Source organism: Merops nubicus, unplaced genomic scaffold, assembly GCF_000691845.1.
Source record: "Merops nubicus isolate BGI_N331 unplaced genomic scaffold, ASM69184v1 scaffold18136, whole genome shotgun sequence".
Classification (NCBI taxonomy): Eukaryota; Metazoa; Chordata; class Aves; order Coraciiformes; family Meropidae; genus Merops; species Merops nubicus.
The window spans coordinates 14348-37732 of NW_008613125.1; the positions used below are offsets into that span (position 1 = coordinate 14348).

At 43.6% G+C, this 23385-nt stretch overlaps 1 protein-coding gene across 1 annotated transcript; it reads left to right on the plus strand.

Annotated features, from left to right (window-relative positions):
- Positions 1-1883: 1883 nt before the first annotated feature.
- PAFAH1B1 (platelet-activating factor acetylhydrolase 1b, regulatory subunit 1 (45kDa)) lies at positions 1884-16800 on the plus strand. Its single transcript, XM_008941803.1, has 10 exons — positions 1884-2094; positions 2771-2855; positions 6046-6120; positions 7255-7461; positions 9394-9562; positions 11758-11860; positions 12663-12891; positions 14197-14298; positions 14912-15068; positions 16267-16800. Exons 1-10 carry the CDS (start codon positions 2063-2065, stop codon positions 16338-16340), a joined length of 1233 nt encoding a protein of 410 aa, XP_008940051.1. The 5' UTR covers positions 1884-2062; the 3' UTR covers positions 16341-16800.
- The last annotated feature ends 6585 nt before the right edge of the window (positions 16801-23385 follow it).

Here is a 23385-nt window from a genome sequence, read left to right on the forward strand (position 1 = left end):
TTGGTTTTTAAAGGAATTGTTTTTGAAATAGCTATTAGTGAAGAGGTCAAACTAATTAAATAATGTCTCGTCTGCTTAGAGCTCTCCTGTCCTACACAGCGTGCAGTGCAGTTATGGTGTGCAGCATTGGATGTGGGAAACCCACCAGTGGAGTGGAAGACAGGCTACTTGCAGCTTTCTTAAGCTTATTTTGAAGCAGACAGCAGAGCCTAAGATAGGTTTAGAAGCAAGCTCCTGATCCCCTGTGACAGATAAGTAGACATTAGTGATGCTAGCTTAATATTTTCTTTTTTTTTTTTCTTATAAGGCAGGCTTTTGTTTAAGACTGGCTCCTTACCAAAATTGTTGTTCAGTTTTTATAGTTGCCCTTGCATACCTCTATGGGCAGTGGAGAAGCAGCAGGGGAGAGGCAGCAGGAACACGCTTCCTGAAGCACCTGGTAGGAAGTTCTCAAACCCAACTACTATCTTCCTAAGTCTGTGTCTCTTGTTCTGTTCTGTTTATCTTGCTGCTAAAAGCCAGTTGGTCAAACTTGCTAAGTGGTGTGAGTAAATTATATGTTCTATACAGACTTGTCAGGTATGCAAGAAATGCCATCTTCAGCAGTTTCATAATCGTGCTGCTTACAAAGGAGTACCTGCAGTGCAGAAATCCAGAGGCAGTGCTGCTACAGTGGTTTTGGTGATGTCACCTTGAGGAAGATTAAAACTGTCCAGTTGAAGTGGATTGTACACTAGGAATACTGAAGTTCATGTTATTGAATAAGAAGATATTAACTCGTATGGGAGGAAGAAATAAGTAATTTGTGAAAGGCACAATTCTGCCTGGAACGCTGTCTTGAATATGCAGACTTCAGCTATGCTCTGAACAAGCCTGCATTGGCAGGTGGGTAGTGATGGAGACTCTGAACCCAGCTGCAGCATGGGCTTGTGGCAGCTCTGCACCATGGTAGGTGTGCTGCTCTGGTAAGATTGGAGGTCTGTGTAAGAATTCTTTGTGCCCCAAATGTGGCTGAGAGTAAAGTTTTAACTGTAGGTAAGCTGTGTTAATGCATGACTGAAAAAAAGTATTGTCTTTTAGAACATGATTTGTCAGAAGTTTTCAGACAGTGTTTCTAGAATAGAAAAAATAACTTGTATAATACAATAGTGTAATAATTGACCTTTGTATGCTGAATTGTAGCCATGTTCTTCAAAGATGCTGCTTGGGTAAATCTTGGAGAAGGGTCTAAGGTAATGCCATGAATGAGCTGCAGTGACAAGCTGAGTGTGCCTGGTTGGTTGTGGCCTGAAGTGTGCCATAGCATCTTCCATAGTCCCTTTCTGGAATGTTCTCTTCTTTCTTTAAACTCTCCCCCAGAGCTTGAAAGGTACAGGAGAGCATTATCTCATCTGTTGTGTGTTGAAAATTAACTGAATGAACCTTGCTGGGTTTAGTTTGAAGAGATAAATTTACAGAAGATAGTCTGGTGTGAGGATAGAGGATTTTGGAGTTAACTTTTTGATAGGAGTAGTGAGTGCAAAAATTAGGTTGTTTACAGTAGGCCTAAGTTCTTTTCATCATAAGAAAATATGATGGAGTTGCTTGCACACTAGAACTGGGCTGTGACTGAAGATGTCTCCTGGAGCTCCCCGTTTTTTGAAGCAATATGGTGGGAAGAGTGGGAATAAAGGGAATGTACAAGTCTCTCCAGGCTACTCAGGCCAGACTGGAGATGTGCTATAAGGGCATAATCCAGCCTAGCAAAATAAAATTAACAGTTTTAGTTGTTTTGCTCTTTCCAGAATGATATTGCAGTTTGAGTACAGAAATCTTCACGTCAATCCGGAGTGACTGGATGTTTATTTAGAGGAAATTAATGATGTCTGTTTATCTTCCTTTTAGATGGATTGAATCTTCTGTGCTGAATGCCTCCAGATTTCCTATTGGATTTCCCATCTGGAAAAATACTTTTGATTTAAGCCACTCTGGCAGACTGAATTGTGGATCCAGGGTTCCTAAGGCTTCAGATCATCAGGAGGCAGCCACTGCTGAATCACGTTAACCTGACATCGCAGCCACCATGGTGCTGTCACAGAGGCAACGAGATGAACTGTAAGGAATTATTATTTTTAGTTTGTGTCACATTTTTGTCAACCTTTAAATATCAACTTTTACTCCCAAATAGATTTTTCTGGAGTGGCTCTGCTCACATGGCCATCAAGTACCATGTATTATGCTTTGGATCCTCTGGACTCTTATTTTCAGTACAGCTGCTCGTATTCAGCAATAGAATTGTGAAATGGTGAAAGTTATTAATGATATAAAAATGGCTTCTTAAATTTGGTATAATTTATTGCCTATTTTGCTGTGACTTCAGTTGGGAAGTTATCACAGGGTTACAGGAGGCAGCAAACACATTGCAATGTATGCTCAAACAGTGATTGTGAATTCTACATTTATCTTGAATAAATTCTGATGCTTTTTTTGCTATTTCACTCCTGAACGTGAGTGCAATTTTTGACTCTTTAAATTGTATTTAAAATGAAGGATATGTTTAAAAAGGCAAACAAAATAATAAATTAAAAAATCCATCTGAAAAAACTGCACAAGACTCCACCTTAACTCAGCTTAAGATAGGGAATTGTTTCCAGATTTCAAGGCTAGGAACAGGGTGTCAGGTTCCATGCTTAGGTGCTGTACTACATTGAAGACGTCGATGTTGGTCATGCTTGTTTTAAAATAAAAGTCTGAACCAATTCTGCTGAAGATGCTGTTGTTTGTTTTTCAGAAATCGAGCGATAGCAGATTACCTTCGTTCTAATGGCTATGAAGAGGCATATTCTGTTTTTAAAAAGGAAGCTGAGTTAGATGTGGTGAGTTCAAACAAGATTTTTCAACTGTATTTTAAGTAAAGAGTTTAATTTTATGACATTTGCATTTGTTCTGAACATGTGAAACCACAGGAGCTAATAGGTAAATAGATACATGCCTGGATCTGATAAACTCATACAGCTTATTGCCTTGCTGTAAAATTAAAAAGTAATCATTGGATGACTTGGTGATTTCTGAGGAAAACTCTCACCCATATCTTCAGCTAATGACTTGGGCATGTTTTTAATCCCATTTTTCTGTGTCTAGCTACCACTCGTCTAGTGGTTTTTCCTGTAGTGGCCTTTTAAGGATCCAAGTCTTAAGAGGGACTGGATACTTCAAGAGGAAAGGTGCTAGGAAACAAAGGTGATAAAAGGCAAGGTGAATGTATAAGAATGGTGTTAGAAGATGGTATTACAAAAAACCCAAAGACATGACCCTTCACTAGACTCAGTTCAGGAACTCTGGACAGGACTAGAGCATCGCTGGTATGGCAGAGGCAGAGGGCTGGCACTGTTTAGCGTGGAGAGGAGGAGGCTTAAGGCATCTTACTGTTGTTTATAGGTGTCTGATGGGAGTGTGTGAAGGTGACAGAGCTGGGCTGTCCTCAGTGCTGCTACTGGCAGGACAAGAGGCAGTGGGCAGAAACTGAAACACAGGAAGTTCCATTGGAACATCATCTAAAACTTTTTTGTTCACTCTGGGAGCGATCGAACGCTGCTGGTGTGTCACTGTAGAGTCTCTGTCCCTAGAGATACACAAAACCTCACTGGACATGGTTCTGGGCAGTCTGCTTCAGCTGCCTGTGCTTGGAGCATGGAGTCTGGACTTAATTGATCTCAAGAAGTCCTTTTCAACCTGAGCTATTCTGGGCATAATATGCAGAAGAATGGGTTTAATTTTAACACATTTATTTTCTGTTTCCTGGTGTTGTGTCTATCTGTTCCTCCCCTCCCTGTAACTCATTTCCTTAACTGTGCTTATTCTTATCGTGGAATTCTGCATAAAAGCATAAACTTTCTGCAACCCAAAATTAGAAATCTGAAGTCTCTTCTCTTGTAACCAGATTTGAAATGGTGTGAGATTGTGCAGCAGCTTTGGCACGTTGTGCGTGAAGGCAGCTGACTGCATGTGGTAATGCTGGAGGAGCTGGAAGACAACAGGATTGGTTTTGCCCTCTCCTTTATGGTAGAGCAAATGGTGGAAGTCTGTTTTGGGATGGGGTCAATAGTTAAATCATTGTCTGAAACAGTTGCATGCCAGTTGGTTAAATGTATAGTAGGAGGGCAAGCCTAAGTAGTTAATATAAGTCGATTAGTTCTGGTAAGGAACTCTGTTAGACTGTAGGGATGCTAGTGACTTAGACCAGTCATTTCTTGCAGCATAATTCTGGTGTTTTTCTGTTGTAACTGGTGATTCTTGGTATCATTTTAAACTTGCCACTTAGTAGCATAGATGGTGTTCATTTCAGTGGAATTTAAGTTTCTCTGGTTATAGCTGGATTGAGTAGTAAACTTCTGTGTGTGGACTTTTGATAAATCCTTGCCTTTTCTCTATTATAAATCTTCCATAGTTCCTTTTCCAAAATGCTTGGTTGAAGTTTGACTTAATTTCTCCAATCTGCTTCCAGTATCTAATAAATAAGTAGAAATAACAAATTGGAATATTATACTTATAATTGAAAATCCTAATACCATTCCCTTATCTGCCTTATCTATCAGCCTAATTAAGTCTTCTCTTCCCAAAGGTTAAAAAGGCAACCTAAATAGGCTAGATGGTCCTGAGGGAAATAGAAAATGCAGTTGCTAAAAGTTCCACTTGAATCTCTTGCAAGAGAACCTGAATTGAATGAGGCTGTACTAAAATGACCAAACAAAAGGTTGAAAGAAGAAATTATTTCAGTAAGTTGGAAGGATTCAAGTGTAGCTCTACACAGAGGGATTTTGGGTTTTGTATTGATTATTCCTGCAGATAGCTCCAGCTTTTACAAATGCCCCTGGAGTAGCAGGTTAACATCATGTCTCTGACTGAGGTAGCCAGTGCTCAGAGCTTATGTGGAATATGCTGTGGCATTACTTTCCACATGCTATTCTCCATCTAATTTAGAATTAATCTAGTGTGAGATTGTAATTTTGTACATGGAAAGAAAGTGTGCAGCATTTAATTTCTCTTGTCTCTGGTGTTGTTTGTTTTCCTCTGTTGCTTTTCTTCATCCTTCTTCTGTTAATAAGTGGGAGGGGAAAAAAAAGAGAAGAGTAATCCTCTGGCTTTTACAATAACATCAGCTGTTCAGTGTTGCTCCTCAGCTGTTCTTTAGAGCCCAAAGGAGAAAAATACTTAGCAGAAGAAAATTATTCTTCATTAAAGCTTCATTAGAGTTGCAAAACCCGTGCTGATTTCTCCAGTGTCTGAGGTGGTGTTCAGTAGGGCAGGTGTGGCACTCTGCTGCTTCAGTTATGGAAGTCAAGGTGCAGGGAGAGTGGGTTAAAGTTTGCCTTTGAGAAGGTAGCACAAGATAATGCAATATCATGGTGCCAGCTTGAGGTGAATTCTAACAAAGTGAAAACCCCTCAGTTTGTGCTGAGTGGATTCCAGGTGAGATGGGGGACGGCGCGTTGTGCAGGTGGGACGAGGCTGCAGCTCCCAGGGTGAGCTCCTGGTGCTCTGCCTGCTGGGGCTGAGAAAGGAGCTGCCTCTGAGAAACTTCTGTCTGTCTTGGTCGTTCCTGCCTGCAGCCAGGGTGCTCTGTCTGCTGCTGGTTTCTGCAGGAGTTAATCGGGCAGAGGGGTGGGGGTATCCTGTAATGAAATACAACACAATGTTCTCAGTTATGCAGAGAGCTTTAAAAGCTTTCAAATAATGAAGGTGGAAAGCAACATAGGTAACAGTCCTAGGTTTTGGATTTTATTTGCAGAATCTAGTACCTTTAATCTGTACTGCAGCAGTGGTTTTAATTATAAAAATACTTCAAAATATTTTATTTTCTGTATATGTAAACTGTAGCTAATATAATTTGAAGTGTGGTTGTTCTGTTTAACTAGTAAAACTCATTATAGTATTTTTCCTGAATTCATCTTTCTGTGGTTGAGAGATTTTTTTTAAAATAAGTTGTTTGTTTCCTTTGAAGAAACACATCCACGGGCTTTAGAGGTAGAATTTATAATTATTTTTTTTTTAACTGCTTCTCCTCAGAATGAAGAGTTAGATAAGAAGTACGCTGGGCTTCTGGAAAAGAAATGGACATCTGTTATAAGATTACAAAAGAAGGTAAGTAGAGATCTGATGGATTTAGTTGTATTAAAAAGTTATGACTGAAAACAAATATTCACCACTGAGCAGAATGTTGCATGTTTTCCCTGTCAGACAAATGCAAGGTTTAGAAAAGATGCCTCCAAGATGAATTCTGGGGACTTGAGTAGAGAAAATAGCTAAACCCATGCTGTAGAAAATGGTTTCTCTCAGTGCTAGCAGACATCCACTTTGTTTCTTTATGAAGATTTCTTGACCAGTTTATGGATTGCATGCACAGCTTCTGAAGCTAGAAAGGGAAGAGGGGCCTTGAGGCAGTTTTTTGAGTGGAAAGATTGAATAGCTGTCTCTGGAAAGCTTGACTGGTTTAGAAAGAGGGTAAAAACCTGTGCTTTGGCCATTGCATTAGAGGGAAGAAGCCATTAACTCCAGTGCATTAAAGGAAGTGATTCTGCTGCAAGTGGACAGTATAAAACTCTTTTAGTAATGCTTCAATGGATCTAGAGTGTATTGAAAGAAGAGGGGTTTGGGGGGAATCAGTGTGCTAACAAAGGCCTACCTCTGGTGAAGGTTGGTCTGTCCAGGGCCTTCTTACACTTGAGTGTCTCTGCTGTGGGCTGATGTTCTGGCCATCTCGGGGGCACAGTGACTGCAGGAGCATCGTGACCTCCTGCAGACCTTTGCTGAAGCAGTAGTTCAAACACACCTGGACAGTGTTTGGGACAGTGTGATTTTTGTAGAGGTTTTGTTTTTGTTTCTCTCAAAATATTTGTGAAGTTAGAGAATAAATGATAAACGATTAAACTAAAGAATAAATGATAAGTGATTAATTTAGGTTTGATTTTTTAGAAATACCAACACTGTTGAATGTAGAGGTTTTTTTTTTTTGTTTCTCTCAAAATACTTGTGAAGTTAGAGAATAAATGATAAATGATTAAACTATTAAAGAATAAATGATAAGTGATTAATTTAGGTTTGATTTTTTAGAAATACCAACACTGTTGAATGTTGGTAGTCAGTCTGGATCCGTGGGATCTGTGCTTTACTGTGAGTTCGGGAGCTAGTTGGTATGTGGATAAGTGATGAGTAAAGATGAGTTAGATCTTGTATAAAACTAGAAATGAATGGTCTCTTTAAAATTCATCAACTTAGGTAATGGAATTAGAGTCGAAGCTGAATGAAGCTAAGGAAGAATTTACATCAGGTGGACCTCTGGGTCAGAAGAGAGACCCTAAAGAGTGGATTCCTCGTCCCCCGGAGAAGTACGCGCTGAGCGGGCACAGGAGTCCTGTCACTAGAGTCATTTTCCATCCAGTTTTCAGTGTTATGGTCTCTGCTTCAGAGGATGCCACAATAAAGGTATGTGTGTGCTACAGCACGTTGGACTAAGCAGGTCAGAGGATGTGTCATGTGTAACATCAGTACTCCAAGCTGGAAGTGTCTACTGGTGGGAGATTGCTTCAGATCCTGCATGGGCTTCAGCAGGGATGCTTCTTTCATCTATAATGTCTTGTGTAGTCTACAAATATCAGTTTTATGCTGGTCCAATTAATATCTTCAGGTGTATTTTACTGTCCTTTGACTTGAAGGGGGAAAAAAAAGGTGAATTAAGAGACTGGAGAAATAGAGAAAGGATTGGGGGCGGAATTTGTCTGCTCAGTAGTGCAGATATGGTGTAGTATATGAGGAGCTATGTGATGAGGAGGAAGGAAGACAGTTGCCTCAGGTCATTGAAGTGATTATTTTTAAAGCTGAGTTAAAGTGGTTATGCTGCTGTATTCTTAACTGAAATTAGTTCCTCCCATTTATAAATGGGATGTACAAGTCCCTGTGACTGTGAGTAACTTTAAAAGATCTTCATAGGCCATATACAGTGGCCTGGAGAGATTTGTTGTGGTAGGCAAGTAGTTTCTCCTTTTAGCATGCCATAAAGACACAGTTGTGCATTTTGTTGCTGTTTGCATGTCACCATTTAAGGGAATTGCCCAGTAAAGGATACTTCCCATTGTTCTCTTCTGCCCTGCTTGGAAAACTCTTTGGAAAAGCTGTGTTTTGAAGAACATTGAGTAGAGTATTAAGCAGTGTGCTTTAAAAATGCAAGTTGTTCTAAGAGTGGCTGTTGGAGAAGATTAAAAAGTGTCAGCCCAATCTAGTTCATGAAAAGCTTTAACCTGTTGTTCTGCATCAGACTTGAACACAGAGGACTGGTGTTTGTTTCTTTGAGCAGACAGGGCCAGGTGAAACAGTGACAGCTCTGTGTGTGTTAGATGTTCTAGAGGAGCCTAATTAGCTCTGGGTTTGCTCCCTCTTATGGATGCACTGGGTGAATTTCTTATTCAAGTCAAGCTGTGTAGCTTGATTTGTGACTGTTGCATTCCCAATGATAGCATTCTGTTGGGGTGATGGATTCTTTCTGTTGCTGGGTGTGTTTGCCAGTTTTTGTTTTTGGTGGTTTTTGTTTGTTTGGGTTTTGGGGTTTGTGTTGTGTTTTTGTTGGTTTGTTTTTGTTCAGACATTTCACTTTACATTATATCCTGATCTTGTGCTTAGTAGAGACAAGAATCCATAGGAGCTTGTTTTGTTTCAGTTTTCTATCATGTAGGCTTTTGACTTAGGTGAGAATGGGGACTTCACACTGTCTTGCAGTTAACTGCAAATGTTTATTTAATCTCTGAAAAATTCTGTAATGTGTGAGTATTGAACTCTTCAGACTGCTTTGGATTGTTCCTAACCCAGTGCATTCTGAATATTGCTGTTTAGCACACAGGCTATTTGCTCTTTGGTTGTGCAGCAGCAGGTGACATCCTGGGGCCACATAAAGCCTGGGAGAGGGGGACAGTGGGCAGTGGCAAAGGGGATTTCTCCCCCACCAGCTGAAAATGGGCTGTATTGCTGTAGGTAGGGAACTAGCATAGAAAGGGATGGAGAATAACAGTCTACAAAGTGGATTTGTTCTGTCCAGTATTTCCTAAATTGATCTTTATTTTTAAGGGTATTGGGTGTTAAGACTTTTAGATACAGTGGAACTTATTTTCTTGCTGTTTGTAATGCTTTAAGATAGCTCAAAGACAGTTTTCAGGGTGTGTGAGTTCAGTTAATTTATAAAACAAAGTCATATAAAAATAATGCTTATTTTTTCTATGCTGCTAGGCTTTCTAGGGCTGCCTGTCTTTGTCTCTTGCTCAGTTAATTATTGAATAAGGTGCCAGGCTGGCCCACGGAGTGTAGATGTGAGGCTGGAGAATACAGAGTAATAGGTTGCTGTTAACGGATTTTCTGTTCACTTGCCAGGTGTGGGATTATGAGACAGGAGACTTTGAACGAACCCTTAAGGGACATACAGACTCTGTGCAAGATATTTCCTTTGACCACACTGGCAAACTATTGGCCTCCTGTTCTGCTGATATGACCATTAAGCTATGGGATTTCCAGGGCTTTGAATGCATCAGAACTATGCATGGTAAGGTATAAAGGGAATTGATTTAGCAGTCTGTAAAATGAAGAGATTTTTTTTTTTAATCCAGGAAAACTGCTGATGTGGAAAGGTTATAAACCAGAATGTTGTCCAAAAGAAAGAGGGGGGATATTTGGATGCTGTGAGTGCTCTGTAAATAAGGGATTTGTTTAGTGTCTGTGGAATGAAATGTCTCAAATCTATTGTGCCTGATGCTGTGGGAAGCATCCCGTAATGATATTGAGATTAAATGGCAGTTAGAGGAGTTCAGTGCTAAAAAATACTACTAGACAATAAAACTGTGCCTTCAGATCAGTAAAGACTCACCACCTTCTTCATCTGGCTCTTCCCCTGCTGTACTGCTCCAGGAGGGATGGTGCTGGTGTGGGAGGGAGGTGGGGAGGGTATCTTGCCCCCCAGGTCTCAAACCATCCTGCCCTCTGTGCTGGGCTCAGCAGCCACAGGAAAAAAAGGAAAGTAAACCAGCCCCAACTGTGAGATTCTGATACTGACAGCAGCTATTTGTTTTATAGTCTTGATGTAAAAGCATTTTTATATGGGATCTTGTCTTCCCTTTAATACCTTCTTATAGAAGTGAAGAGTAGGACTAGGGAATATTTGAGGCTTGGAAAAATGAACAAACGCACACACATGAACAAAGAAAAGAGAAAGCTGTTGACTTGTGTGTGCAGTTCTTCAAGCATCATAGAGCCCTGTTGTAGAGGAAGAACAGGGGCTGCAGCTGGTGTGTGGCAAGGAGATAGAGTAGTGCTGCAGGGCTGGGGGTTGGTCTTCAAAGGTTTCTGTATGGGCACATATGCAGTATGTGTATTTATATGAATTAGATGTTCTAATGTGAGCATGGGTGAAATACCAACTATGTTGCCAGTTACATCCCTTCATCTCAATTTCAAGAAAAAAGAAATAAACATTTTAGTGAAGGGTTGTAACTTGCCATGCTTGCACTGAAACCAGCGTTCTCTGACACAGAGCTGGTGCAGTTGCTTTTTAGTAGGAGTGCACCAGGGGCTTTGAGTTCTTAGTGGAGAAAATGGAAGTGAAAATGATTAATTCATACATTGTAGGTACATAGCAAGATGCAATGAAGCTGCCAATAAAAGGAAGAAAGCAACTTATTAGTGGTCTTACTGGTTATATCTTTTTGGAAAAAAGAGCATCAGATCTCCAGGTGAAAAGATAGAAGCTGTTTAATGCCTCTACTCTGAGGAATTTTATATGCTCTAAAGTACTGATCTCAGAAGATTAATTTCTAATCCAAACAATTTCAGTAGGCACAATTGCAGAGCTTAAAGTAAGATAAGTGCACAGATCGTATGCACGGTGTTGTAGTCAAGCTTGTACACTAAACTTGCCAAAAAACCCTACCCAGCAGCTTGTTCTGGGTAACACTGACATTCAAAACAGTTAATTCTAATGTTTGCCATTTGGGGATGTTTAAGTTCTAATTTATTTTTTTTTTAATACTGGGAATTAATAGTGTTTAAGGAGTATGTTTTCTCCCTTTACATGTTAAGGCCCATTGCTTGAGGGAGGAGTGGAGTCAAGAGCTGAAACTCCATACACAAGGTCATGAGGAATTTAAGGAAATGGTCTGGATGCTTTTTCCCTTCTGGGCATTGGTTCTTCCTCTCGGGTCTCTCAACAGGAGTAGAAGTTGCTGTCATGTAGATACAGCTGGTTCTTACTTTGGTTCTTGAATGAGTGCAGTACAGTGTTTCATTAAAACCTGCTATCAGGTGTCTGGAAGCATTCAGTGTCTCAGCAGTGAGCTGCAGTGGGCTTTGCTGTGCCTCCCACCTCAGACCTGTTGTCCTTACAAACACCTGCACAGTGCATCAGCCCAGAGTGACCCTTCTGGAGGTGGCCACTGCAGCAGCGTCCTGTTCCAAGCCACCAGCTGCTGACACTGTGCAGAAGTGTTGCTTGTGGTGGTGAGCGTCTGGTTTTAAAAAATCTTAAATTTTGAAACCATTTTAAAGGATGCATAATGTCTGAATTGTCTGGTTTCTAAAAATATAACCAGTTATTTCATAAACCCCAAGTTAACATGGAAAGATTATTCCATAGAACATGCACTACTGCTGTGGTAGCTACTTGCCCGAGATGAATTAATAGCCAGTCCTGTCTGCTCTGTAAATTCTATTACAGTACCACTTAATAAAGGTTTTATTTGTTTTTAGGTCATGATCATAATGTTTCTTCAGTAGCCATCATGCCTAATGGAGATCATATAGTGTCTGCCTCAAGGGATAAAACTATCAAAATGTGGGAAGTCCAAACAGGGTAAGTGCATTTCTGGCAAAACATCAGCACCTAAGCAAAACAAGCGTAAACCAGTGCTTATAGGAAGTGGGTCACGGAAGTCTTGAATGACAGCAGGCATTCTTTGAATTGAGGTATGATATTGTGCCCTTTAGAGTAATTAACTTCAGGACTCTGCCTTGAATCGTTATGCACAGCGGTTTAGGTTTTAGTACCCACTAATTAAAACTAGCTGGCATTATCTTTCTGGGAGCTATGAGGGTAGAACACCACAACTTGGGACCAGGTAAGAATATAAACCACAAGTTTAAAGGGAGCATGAGAGGAGGGAGGAGAAATCTATTGTTACCTTTCCTGACACAGATCAAGGTGTCTCCTCTGCTTTTGCTTTGGGGTTTTTTGGGGGTGGGGAGGTGATGTTGGTTTGTTTGTTCTTATTGTTTCATTCACCAGTTGTCTCTTTAATCCATCCATCTGCTAGAAGCTGTAGGTGAAGGCTGTCTGAATGACTTGTGAACCTACTGGTTCTTAAAATGCCTATTTAATGCAAGCTGTCATGTCAACTTCTTCTTTTCACAAAGCTTCCTGCTTTCTACCTTAACCAGGATTTGCCAGTTCTTAGCTGTCACTTCTTTCTCATGTTAGCTTCCTTTCCATGAGCTGTTTGGTGGCCTTGTGCATCGATGTCCAGGGTGGACGTGTGCATGCTGAAGTATTTTACCTGAACCTGTAAGAGGAGGTCAAATGTGCTTACATTTGAAGGCACGTGTAGTGACCTTATTGCAGTGTTGACTGAGACATGCTGTGTTTCTTCCCTGAACAGTTACTGTGTGAAGACCTTCACAGGGCACAGAGAATGGGTGCGCATGGTGCGGCCCAACCAGGACGGCACCTTGATTGCCAGCTGTTCCAACGACCAGACGGTGCGCGTGTGGGTGGTAGCGACGAAGGAGTGCAAAGCTGAGCTCCGAGAGCACGAGCACGTGGTAGAATGCATTTCCTGGGCTCCTGAGAGCTCCTACTCCACCATATCAGAAGCTACGGGGTCAGAGGTAATGCTTCCAGTGCTGTTAAATAAGCATACACAGTAAGATTTTTGACTGTGCTTTGTGTAGAACTTGGTGGACAGTGTTTAGAACACCTAAGCTTTGTTCTCGGAGCGCTTGGCAGATGCTGTAGGTGTCTGAGTATTTTGGTGTACTGTTAATCCCCCATCTTGGCTTCATAGGGTTCAAGCTTTTGTGATTTTTGACAGTAGGACCCTACTTTTGCCCTAATGAAAGTGAACTTTGGAGAGAAGCTCTGTTTCTGAAAAGGTTGAGAGAGGGACCACTCCCAGGTATTTCAGCAGAGATGTGGGAGGGAAGGCAGCTGGTCTGGCATCGCACAAAGGTTATACAGCTGCTCAGCAACTGAAAGCTGGGGGGGAAGCAGTGAGTCAGGAAGGCAGAAGTGAAGCTGCCTTGTGTGTGCTGCACTGCAGTTAGGCTTTGACAGCTGAGTGCTAGTGTACAAAGTCATTGAGGAAGCATTCTTTACCAGAAGTCAGACCCTGTTTGTGTGACCACAGATGCATCTTCTCCGGGTCAGTTACTAAAGATCAGCAGAATTTCCTTCCTGAGTATGACAAGAAATAAGCTAGACTCCAATTTCTTGTCCAAAAACCCAATTTCTTGTTTCTGCCTTGCCCTCTTCTTCAAAAGTACACAAATACCCAAGGGGAAAAGTAGATACATTGGAGCCATGGACTTTGTTAGTGGTGGATTTCACAGATTATTTCAGCCAGACTCTACTCGCATCCTTAAAGGATCTCACAGTCCTGTGGCTGGGTGGGCAGGGCTGGGCGCGGGGGGAGCGGTGCCTCCCGTGCCCTCTGCCGGGCCTGCTGCACGCCTGGCCTGCTTGCAGAGACACATGGGTGTGGAGCAGGAGCTCTTCAGGAAGTCTTAAACTTGCCTCATTGCTTTTTGTGAAGAATGAGAACACCAAGATGTGTCTGAGCTTCATACTCCTGTGTCCTGGAATGTCTGCCTCGACTCGAGCTGGGTCTACTGATAAAAGAGGATGCCTTGCAGTAGGCAAGGGTGGATTCAAAGTATTGTTCTGCTTGGTGTATCAACAGGGGACACCTCCTTTTCTTTTAATAGAATTTTTAATAGATTGTTTGATGCCTTTTGTTTATTTCTCCCAGCATTGGTAACAAAATGCCTGTAACTCTCAGCTTTGGCATTGTGTTTATTAGCTGTAAACTGTCATACTTTTTTTGCTGAGAAATAGCAGTCAGAAGGGATCTGCTTCCTCTCTCCTCTTTCCCCTCCTGCCCTGTATATGTCATAACTTAAACCATAATTTTCTAGACTAAGAAGAGTGGCAAGCCTGGGCCTTTCCTGCTCTCTGGATCCAGAGACAAGACCATTAAGATGTGGGACATTAGCACTGGCATGTGCCTTATGACACTTGTAAGTTCTTTGGTGATTTTTCTGGTGGCCATAGTTAGGTATTTAAAAGCAGCTTGAATGGAATTAATTATCTTTTATGTTGATGTTCTCAAGAGAAGCCAGAGTTATTTTAATAAGACAGACACTGGCAATACACAGTTTTAGTGGCTTCTACATTTCAGATCTTGCTAAGAAATAGTGAGAATCTCAAAATACGTAGCATCAATGCAGGCGTAGTGTGGTGTAGTGCTTGTGATGAGCAGCTTGGTTTGCCTGCAGAAATGCTGCTCAGGATCTGAATTTTGGTTTTGGTAAGGTGCTGTGCTGGCTGAGTGAGCACATGGCCCTTCCCATGGGCACTGAGCCGGGCTGGGCACCGGGGCTGGGGGTGGGGAGTGGAGTAGGGCCCATCACATGAGGACTTCCTTTGTCTGTAGGGACAGGAACTTAGATTGTTGGTAGTGCTGGTCGAGATGTGATGGGAGAAACTGAAGATAAACTGTGGGTTCTCGTAGGTGTTAGAAAGCTGAATCCTGTCCTTGTGGGAACAGGGCAGGAGTCACTCAGCTGCTGTAGTGTAGGACACTAATCCTTAAAACCTGCACCTGCTCACTGCTGTCTCCTTGTGCACAAGGTGGGCCATGATAACTGGGTACGTGGCGTTCTGTTCCATTCTGGGGGAAAGTTTATTTTGAGCTGTGCTGATGACAAGACTCTACGTGTCTGGGACTTCAAGAACAAACGATGCATGAAAACCCTCAATGCGCACGAACACTTTGTTACCTCTTTGGGTATGTATTGTCCTGTGGTGCTCCCTGCAGAGTGCAGGGCCAGAGGTGCTGGGTTTCTACACCTTCACCAGCTGAAGCCGAGCACCAAGCTCGACAGGCCCATTTGGGATGCTAGCAAAGCTTGGTGCTATGTCAGGACAGATAGGACTGTGCTGGGTTTTTCTACTTCTGTTGCCAGTATTGCCAGTTGGGTAAAGACATTAACTGTTGGGGTGTTGTGGAACCTTTCACCATGGAGTGTGTAGGGATTTGGGGAGTGCTGTGTTTAAAGGCTTGCCCAGAGGGGGGATAAAAAAACAAACAAACAAACAAAAAAACCCAACTTTCAGTTCCTGGGCATTCCTAATTGGAATACCTGGATCTTGGTAGATGTTGGTTCCCTCTCCCCTGGCAAAACCAAAGCAATCAAACAGCTCAACAGAGCTGGCTTTACTGTGCAGTCCACTCCATTGCTTTTTTCTCTTTTCTTCTGACATTTTATGGCTGCTTCACTACAGCCGTGTAAGTTTGGCCAGCAGTATACTGGGAATTGACCACTAAGGCCTCCTGATCAGACTGGCAGGTCTGATGGAACACAGGGTTTCTGACTTGGCTTTGCTCTTAAGCTGCTGGACACCAAGGGGCAGAGAAGTGTCTGGGTGGCACGCAGGAGAGTCAGCGTGGGGTGGCTGCTCCCAGACCCTGCCCACACAGTGGGGTTCACCTCCCACTGCTGCCTGCTGACCCAGCCCAGAGCTCATTCCCTTCTGTGAAATGGTTTTGGGATCTCCTGAGTAACAGTACACTTTACATTTTTTACATTTTTTTTTTGGTACAAGCTCACAGCCTGTACTGCCTACAGCAGAAGGAAAAAGTCAAGTTTCTTGACTTTTGATTCTCCTCTCTAAATACATGGAGTTCTGTCTTGTGGTACTATTAAAGGGCTTATTAGATGGAGATGTTTTGGTCTGCTCTCTGTTATAACTTTCCCTTGATTTCTTTCCCATGAAAGCTTCTTTATAACTGAACTGAAAGTAAATTTTCATGCTTTACAGAATTATAGCGTGAGAGAATTTACCTGCAGAGCTACAGACATGAGCTCTGAAGTGTAGTTTTTGAGCCGGTTTCGGTTTATTTTTTTGAAAAAGCAATGACATTGAGAGTGGAAAATACTGAAGTTTTGGATTTGTTCTTGACTTAAGCTTTTCTTTCCTCGCAGATTTCCACAAGACGGCACCGTACGTGGTTACTGGAAGTGTAGATCAAACAGTAAAAGTGTGGGAGTGCCGTTGATTGATTCACATTTGACCCCCTTTTCCTCTGGATGCACTCAGATACCATGGTTACCCATTGAGCTCTGTTTAAATAAATATTGTCCTTTCATGTAAATTATTCTGGATGTAGATTGAGCTTATTAAATGTTACACACAAAGTATTCATGCATGGTGAATCCAAATTGTATACTGTAAATTTACATACGTTGTCTAGAAGTACCATAGGTTTAAGAACATGGGCTGGCATTGGTCACATCAGACCTGAGAAGGCAGAAGTTGGAGCATTGGAATAGGGCACTTAACTGAATAGTTGACAGTGTCGTTCTATGTCAGATAATTATACCTGTTTTTCTTTCTGCTGTCTGTTGGTGCCTGAATTGGTGACCTCATTTGGGAAAAGTTTTGTAGGGCTCTTTCAGAAATGTGTATCTATGTAACATCACTTAAGTGTGCTTAATAAATCTTCTCTAAGAATACTAGATAATAAGGCTGCAATTCAGAATCTTCTGAACCTTATGTGTAATTAATGGAAATTAATTAAACTCTGGAATATTTGTCATGAAACATTTGCCAAATCAACAGAATACACTTGTTTTGGCCTCCTATCACGCAGGGGTTGGTATATTTATATAACTAACTGTAAACCTGAAATAAGACGACAAATCTTAGTAGCAGCTGATGTGATTAAATGTATTTATTTTTTATTTGGTCATTCAATGGTTAAGCTGTGCTGTTAAACGAAGTTTAAATTGTTGGGGTTTTTTTTGTTTGCTTTTCTTTTTTAATGATAGACAAACTTCCAGGAGGAGTTTTCCATCCCACTAGAATTTAGTGATTAATTTCCAATAGAGCTTAATCTCCCAAATGACTGCCATGGTACAACTTGCTGTTTGCTTTCGATGTTTGTTAGAGATGTGCAATTCCTGTTACACAACAGTATCAAAGGACACTTCCCTCTTACTCTCTTGCAGGAGGTTGGGCTATACAAAGATTTCTTGGTTTCTTTAGTGCCTCCTTGGAAACCCTTTTGAAAATGAGGTGATACTTTCCTTGACAAAACAACGTGGCTTGAATAAAAACATCCTGTGGTTTGCATATTGAGAAATATCTTGGGATACAGTATTGAAATGCTTTACAGAAAGCACTAAATACCTTGAGCATCAGATTGTCATGGCAGATGCCGACTGACACAGGCTTCTAAAAGAAAAAGAAACACCATCAACAAAACAAAGTCCGTCTGTGAGAATGATACTATGAAGTAAGCATTTAAAAACTAACCCAAATCCCATCAGCAGAAGTAGCCCAGCTTGGTTATTAGTATTTATGTTGTCTGGTGTACACAGTTTTTAATTTGCATATTCCTAAAGTGACATTTTGATCTGAGGTGAATGAAAATATTATAAATTAATATTTTAATCAACATTTTTGTGACAAATTCCATTGTAGATAACGTAAGAATTACAATACTTATCAAACTAACCAGGTCTCTTTAAAAATCCACTTTAAAATTGACAATATGATGAAGTACCAGTCTGATGTTTTAACAGGTGACTTTGTGCTTTATTTTATTTCTGTTTAATACATGGCTTTTAAAACTGTCCCTTTTAAAAATCAGAATCCTTGACCAGCAGAGGGTGGGCTGGAGGGTGTGTGCAGCAGGGTGGTGAGGGGTGTGGTGGGAGGGATCCATCCTGCTCTCCTGCAGAGGAGGCCGGGGCTGGGTCCTGCTGCCGACTCGCCTCGGGGAGGGGGCAGCGGAGCTCGGAGGGGGCCGCTCTGGAGTCAGGTTAAGGTTCAGGCTGATCTCTTAAATCCAGTGGTTTATGTAATTTTCAGTGTGTGTTCTGCAGTTAAGCATGCACAAATAAAGTATTTTTTGTTTGTTAGCTGCTTGGACTGGAAAAATTTGCTGCTTTTTGTCCTATTCGAGAATTCCAGATACACAGGTAGTGCATCTTAAAATTCCTCAGTGCATCTGCAACTGTAAGGTAATACAGCTGTTTAATTCCTGATAGGACCTATAAACTTTATTTAAGTATAAAGTAAACCACGCTCATGTACATAATTCATAAACGAGAAATTAAAGGTACCTATTAAGTGGAAGTTGTCTACTGCATTTTTTCCCTCCAGTGTACAAGCGTAAGGACAAAGCAGGAGCTGCCGTGGTGGCTGCTCTGCTGCTGGGCTCTGCTGGGTGCTGCCCCTCCCCTGGGAGCAGCCACCAGTCAGAGCCCCGTTTGGACAAAGCGAGGCCGTGCACAGGAGTGGGTTGGTGAGGGTTTCCTGGTGCCACACTGCTGAGCTGCTCCTGCCGCTCACGATGCTTTCTGTCAGCTAAGCCTGTGCCTTCCCCTGAGAAGTACAATAATGAGGTCACTGGTTTGGAGTACGAAACAAATCTATTAGAGGGTTTAAGAGGTTCACTGCTGCTTTGTCACTTTCCTTACCAAAATTGGCATCGCTTAAAAACTACTCTCTCTAGGCTGTGTTACCAGATAGACCATGTGGACTTTTTGGCTTGAAACCAGACAGACATTCCGGTGCCACACGGACGCCACATGCCCAGGAAGTCTTAGCTGCCTCCTGAGAGGTGCAACACTGCCGTGGTTTGGCCGCGACCTGGAAGGTGATGTTTTGTAGCATCTTGCACTTTAGAAGATTCAAAAAAACCGTCCTGCTTTTGTGTGTGGTGTGACCAATGATGTGCCCGGGGCACTGATTCCAGAGACCCCCTAGTTGGTAGCGAGTTGTGCGGGCGCTGCGGAGCGCTGTAGCTGGGGAGCTGCAGGCACAGCCCGCCCGGGCCTCCCGCCCTGCTGCTCCTGGCTTGGTGTGAGCTGCCTGATAATACCACTCTTAAATGGCTTCTGGCTTGTGTGGAAGCTATTTAAAAGAAAAAGGTGATACTTTTTGTTTTTGTAGACAGTGGTGGCTTGATAATCCTTTTAATGATTTGAATATTAAAACAAATCCTGAGTTGAGTGAAGGAAAAACGCACTTAGAATGAGTTATTGCTGTCCAGCTGTATATACAGTCCAGTGTGTTTAAAGCAGTCGGTGCCGAGCGTCTTCTAGCCGGAGTAGGTGCAGAGCAGGGTAGGGGTGGAGGTGTTCGTAGCGGGGAAGGGTGAGGTGGATTTACAAGTCACGACTGGATTTAACTGGCCTTTTTATCTTTCCACTGTGTCATGTAAGTAGCTGCTTTCCTGTCCTGCCTACCCCGTGGGCTTCCCCGGTTCCTTCTGAAGATGATTTAGCAAAATCTTCACGTTTTAGAAGTTGATCCTGACATTGACATGAAGGCGAACGTTGAATTTTTTCGTAAGAGCGATGTTAGAGGTTGCAATTGGAGAAAACGGTTCCCCCAGGCTGTAGGAGTTAACTGAAGATATTGATACCATTTAAAATGAAAAAAAAAAAAAATCAGTAAAGGAATGTATATAATACTGCTCTGTGTTTTACAGTAAGATTTGTTGCTCTCAGACTGTGTAAAACAAAATTTATTCATGTTTTCTGCATATTAAAAAAATCTTATTGTACCAATTGGTAAACTATTAAATGCATATAAAACTAGACGTGTTTTTGTTTCCTTGGATGCAAGAATTAAAATTATTTTGAAAAAAGCTATTGGTGTTTCACCCTTCAGAGTTTTCTCTGCAGCTTTGTCTTGAAGTTGTGCTTGCTGAGGCAACAGCAAGTGTTTTGAAGGCAGTTGGTAACAACTGGAAAGGTTAAACTAATCAAAACCTGTTTTGCATGTTTTATGCTGGTTCCTACGGTGGAGTGGGGTTTTGTGAGAAGCTTTGTGGATGTTTGTGAAGCGGTGTTTGCACGCAGTCTGGTGGAGGCCGTGGCTCCTCTGGAGCAGCCGGGCTCCTGCCCTGCCTGGGGGCTCAGGGCTGAGGCCTCCCCCGCTGCTCCTGTCCCAGTGACGTTTCCCCGGTTTTTGGTACGAGTGTTTTCTTGTTCGGATTTTTTTCCCCTTACTTTGAGCCTTTCTTCCCAGCAGAGCCAACGGGAACCTCTCGCTGCTGTGTCCTGTGGGCCGTGGAGGCCGCGGGCTGGTTGCCCTCCAGGGGGCAGCGGGAGTGTTCCAGCTGCTTCCCAAGGCGCCACCAGTGCTGGGCTGCAGCTCTGGCACCAAAGGCATCCTGGAATTCTTGTTTTCCTGTCGGTGCCTTTCAGTGGGTGTGTAGATTTTTTTTTTTTTCTTGTAATCTGGCCTTAATTACCTCGAGTGCTGCTCACAAGCGGGTCAGTGAACTGAAATGGAAACGTTCATTTCTCTGAGGGGAGAGCAAGGTTGTGGCCTTTGCCATGGTGGGGGGGAGCAAGGGGGACAAAGGCCCCACCAGCTGTGTTCTGTGTGAATGCCTTGCAGGGTGTTACAGGAACAGAGCTGGACAGGCTTTTGGCGGAGACTGGCTTCCATTTGGGAAAAACACTGGAATTTCAGACTCTGCTGGAGCCAACGTGCAGGTCAGAACTCCTGGCTGAGGTGAGCAGAGTCCTGAGCACTCGAGTCCAGACGGCGCTGGGATCTGATTTGGAGGGAAAGGCCCCGGTGCCTTAGCCAGCATGGTGCCCTCACAGTGAGGGAGGGGATGTTAAAATGTGAGTTGCTAAGAGCAGTCTGGGCAGTGGAAGAATTCAATTTTCTCCTTCAGTTGGTGACTTGTTGATTATGCAGCGAGTGCTTTACTGAAAGCAGCTTTTTAAGTGTACAAGACTAGTTTCCACCAGTTGTTTCCAGTTTCAACAGAGTACTGATGGGCATTAAAATGTTCTTCAGCAGACAGGGTTGGATTTGAAAAGATTCCTACACATGTAGGAATTTTGGTCAGCAGTAGGACATAATGCGCTTGGCTGAGCAGCCTTCTCTGAACAGCAGAACTGCAGGGAAGGTTTCACCGGTGGCTTCTTGACAGGAGTTTGTAGCTTTTGGGGTATGTGGCGTGTCCCATAGGATGAACTGCTAGAGATCCCTCATCCGGGAAGGAGGCAAGGCGGGTAACGATGGCGTCTGTCCCCTCGGGCCTGCTCGTGTGGTGAATCCATCTCGGGAGGAGTTTCGTTTTGCAGCAGTTACTGTCTCGGGCAGTGGCACAGGGTCACAGCTGAGGTTTGGGGTGTGGAGTCCTGCCTGAGCCAGGCCTGCCCAGGGATGAGGCAGTGAAGAGCTGAGTGAGTTGCGACTGACTGTGGCCAGGAGCAGAGTTGACCTCCCTGAGGCAGTTCTGGGCCGGGAGAGCCACGCTCGGGTTCCTGAGCATCCTGTGGCCTCAGCACTGGTTTAAGTCAGTTGTTTGTTTCTTGTTTAAGAACTTGACACCCAAGAACACCCAGACCCCAAGATGGGTCAAGAATTATGAATATATGTTGTTAAATACTGTTATTTAACTAATGATGACATTGAAGATGTGTAGGCCCCTTAACTGGGAGTTGCAACCTTCAGCTTCATTTCAGGTGTTTACAAAACCCCAGAGCGCCTGGGCCCTGTTCTCCCCTTCCCCTGTGAGCAGGATGAAGCAGCAGCTCCTCTCCCTGGAGGAAAACTCGATTCTGGAGGAGCTGCTGATGGAGAGGGAGTTCCCGCTCCTCTGGGTTGGGGCTGCTGCGGTGGTGATTCTGGTACTAGTTTTTAGTAGCTCCCTTTCTCCCCAGGGGCACTTTGTCAGAGGGTGCCCAGAGTGGAGGTGGCCATGTGGCTCCCTGAAGCCTTCCAGTGAGCACAGCACCGACCAGAGGAGTCTGAGAGCTGTGCAGGTCAGTGGGACAGCCCGGCACACACCCCAGCCCCGGGGCTCACTGAGGCAGGGGAGAGCATCTGCTGGCCACAGAGGGCGTGTGCTCGGCGGGACACTGAGCCCCGCGGCCCGGCCCTGGCCTGGGTGCAGCTCTTCAGCCTTCCCCTGAGCTGTGCCCTTCTCCCCTTGGCCCTGGCTCCAGCGACCGGGCCTGGATTAACACCTTGCACCAGACTGTAAAGAAACCAATGAATACATACCTAAAATAGTTTAAAAAGCTTTTAATGGACTGAAACACACTAGTAAAAGAAAAATCTCATAGGAAAGATGCACTGTAGTCATTTATTGATTGCTTTCCAGGAAATTCAGAATTTTTCTAATAGGAGCACGTTCTCTTGCAGTAAAGACTCCTCCAGCTTCATCACCTCTAACAAGGCAGAGGCTGCTCCCTCCTGCCCTGCCCTTCCCTCCCCCCGAGTTACAGAACCTGCAGCGCAGTGTGGGGACCCGAGGTACAGAGCACGGGGTCAGCACGTGTTCTCCACAAGGTCAGTAAAAGAAGCAACGCAAATTAGCACAGGGTACTATCCGTGACAGACAACGCGAGAGGGCGAGAGGCCGGACTCCTCTGTCAGCACCGGGGGCTGGGCTCGAGCTGCTTGGGAAAACCACATTCAGCTGTCGGCACGCTGTGGCCTGCAGTGGCCACGTCCTCCCTGCCCTGGGACTGGCGTGGCCAGGGCGGCACACGCTGGTCACGGACCACGGCCACGGGACGTGTGTGCGGCAGGGGGAGACGGGGGGTTTGTTTAGTGGCCCCTGCCATGTCAGCAACGTCCATTGCCAGCAATGGAAGCTCCCCTGGCAACAATTGCAAAACCAGTGTGCAAAAAAGTGAGTCAAGAAGGTTTTAGCCATAAGGTTTCAGTGCTGTAGGAGTTTTAGTTTTCATTTAAACCCCCTCCCCAAAGCCTGGTAATTCCAGGTTGTGGGAAAAGTACAATTCCAACCTGATTCAACTTTCCTGTCCGGTTAAAGCCCAGCAGCCCCGGGGTACAGTGGCTACTGCAAATGAGACCGAGTCCCCACTTCTGACTGTTCCTCCCTCTTCCCCCCTGAACAGGGCCACGCGCCAGCTCCGCCCTCGCTCCGGGCCGGTGCCAGTCTCTCCTAGGCACTGGGGTTTCCGCTGGAACGGAAGTTTGTGCGCGTTTTAAACGTCAAGCCCTCACTCTTTGGATATAGTATCCCAAGTCACTCAGCTGCAAGCAGAGCAGAGGTGGAACTGTGAGTATCATATATATATATATATATGTAT

Excerpts from the sequence above, each read along its gene's own strand:
- PAFAH1B1 (XM_008941803.1), top strand. The coding sequence starts at position 2,063 with ATGGTGCTGTCACAGAGGCAACGAGATGAACT. Across the intron at positions 11,861-12,662 it reads ATGTGGGAAGTCCAAACAGG|TTACTGTGTGAAGACCTTCA; the intron begins GTAAGTGCATTT and ends TTCCCTGAACAG. Across the intron at positions 14,299-14,911 it reads GCATGTGCCTTATGACACTT|GTGGGCCATGATAACTGGGT; the intron begins GTAAGTTCTTTG and ends CTTGTGCACAAG.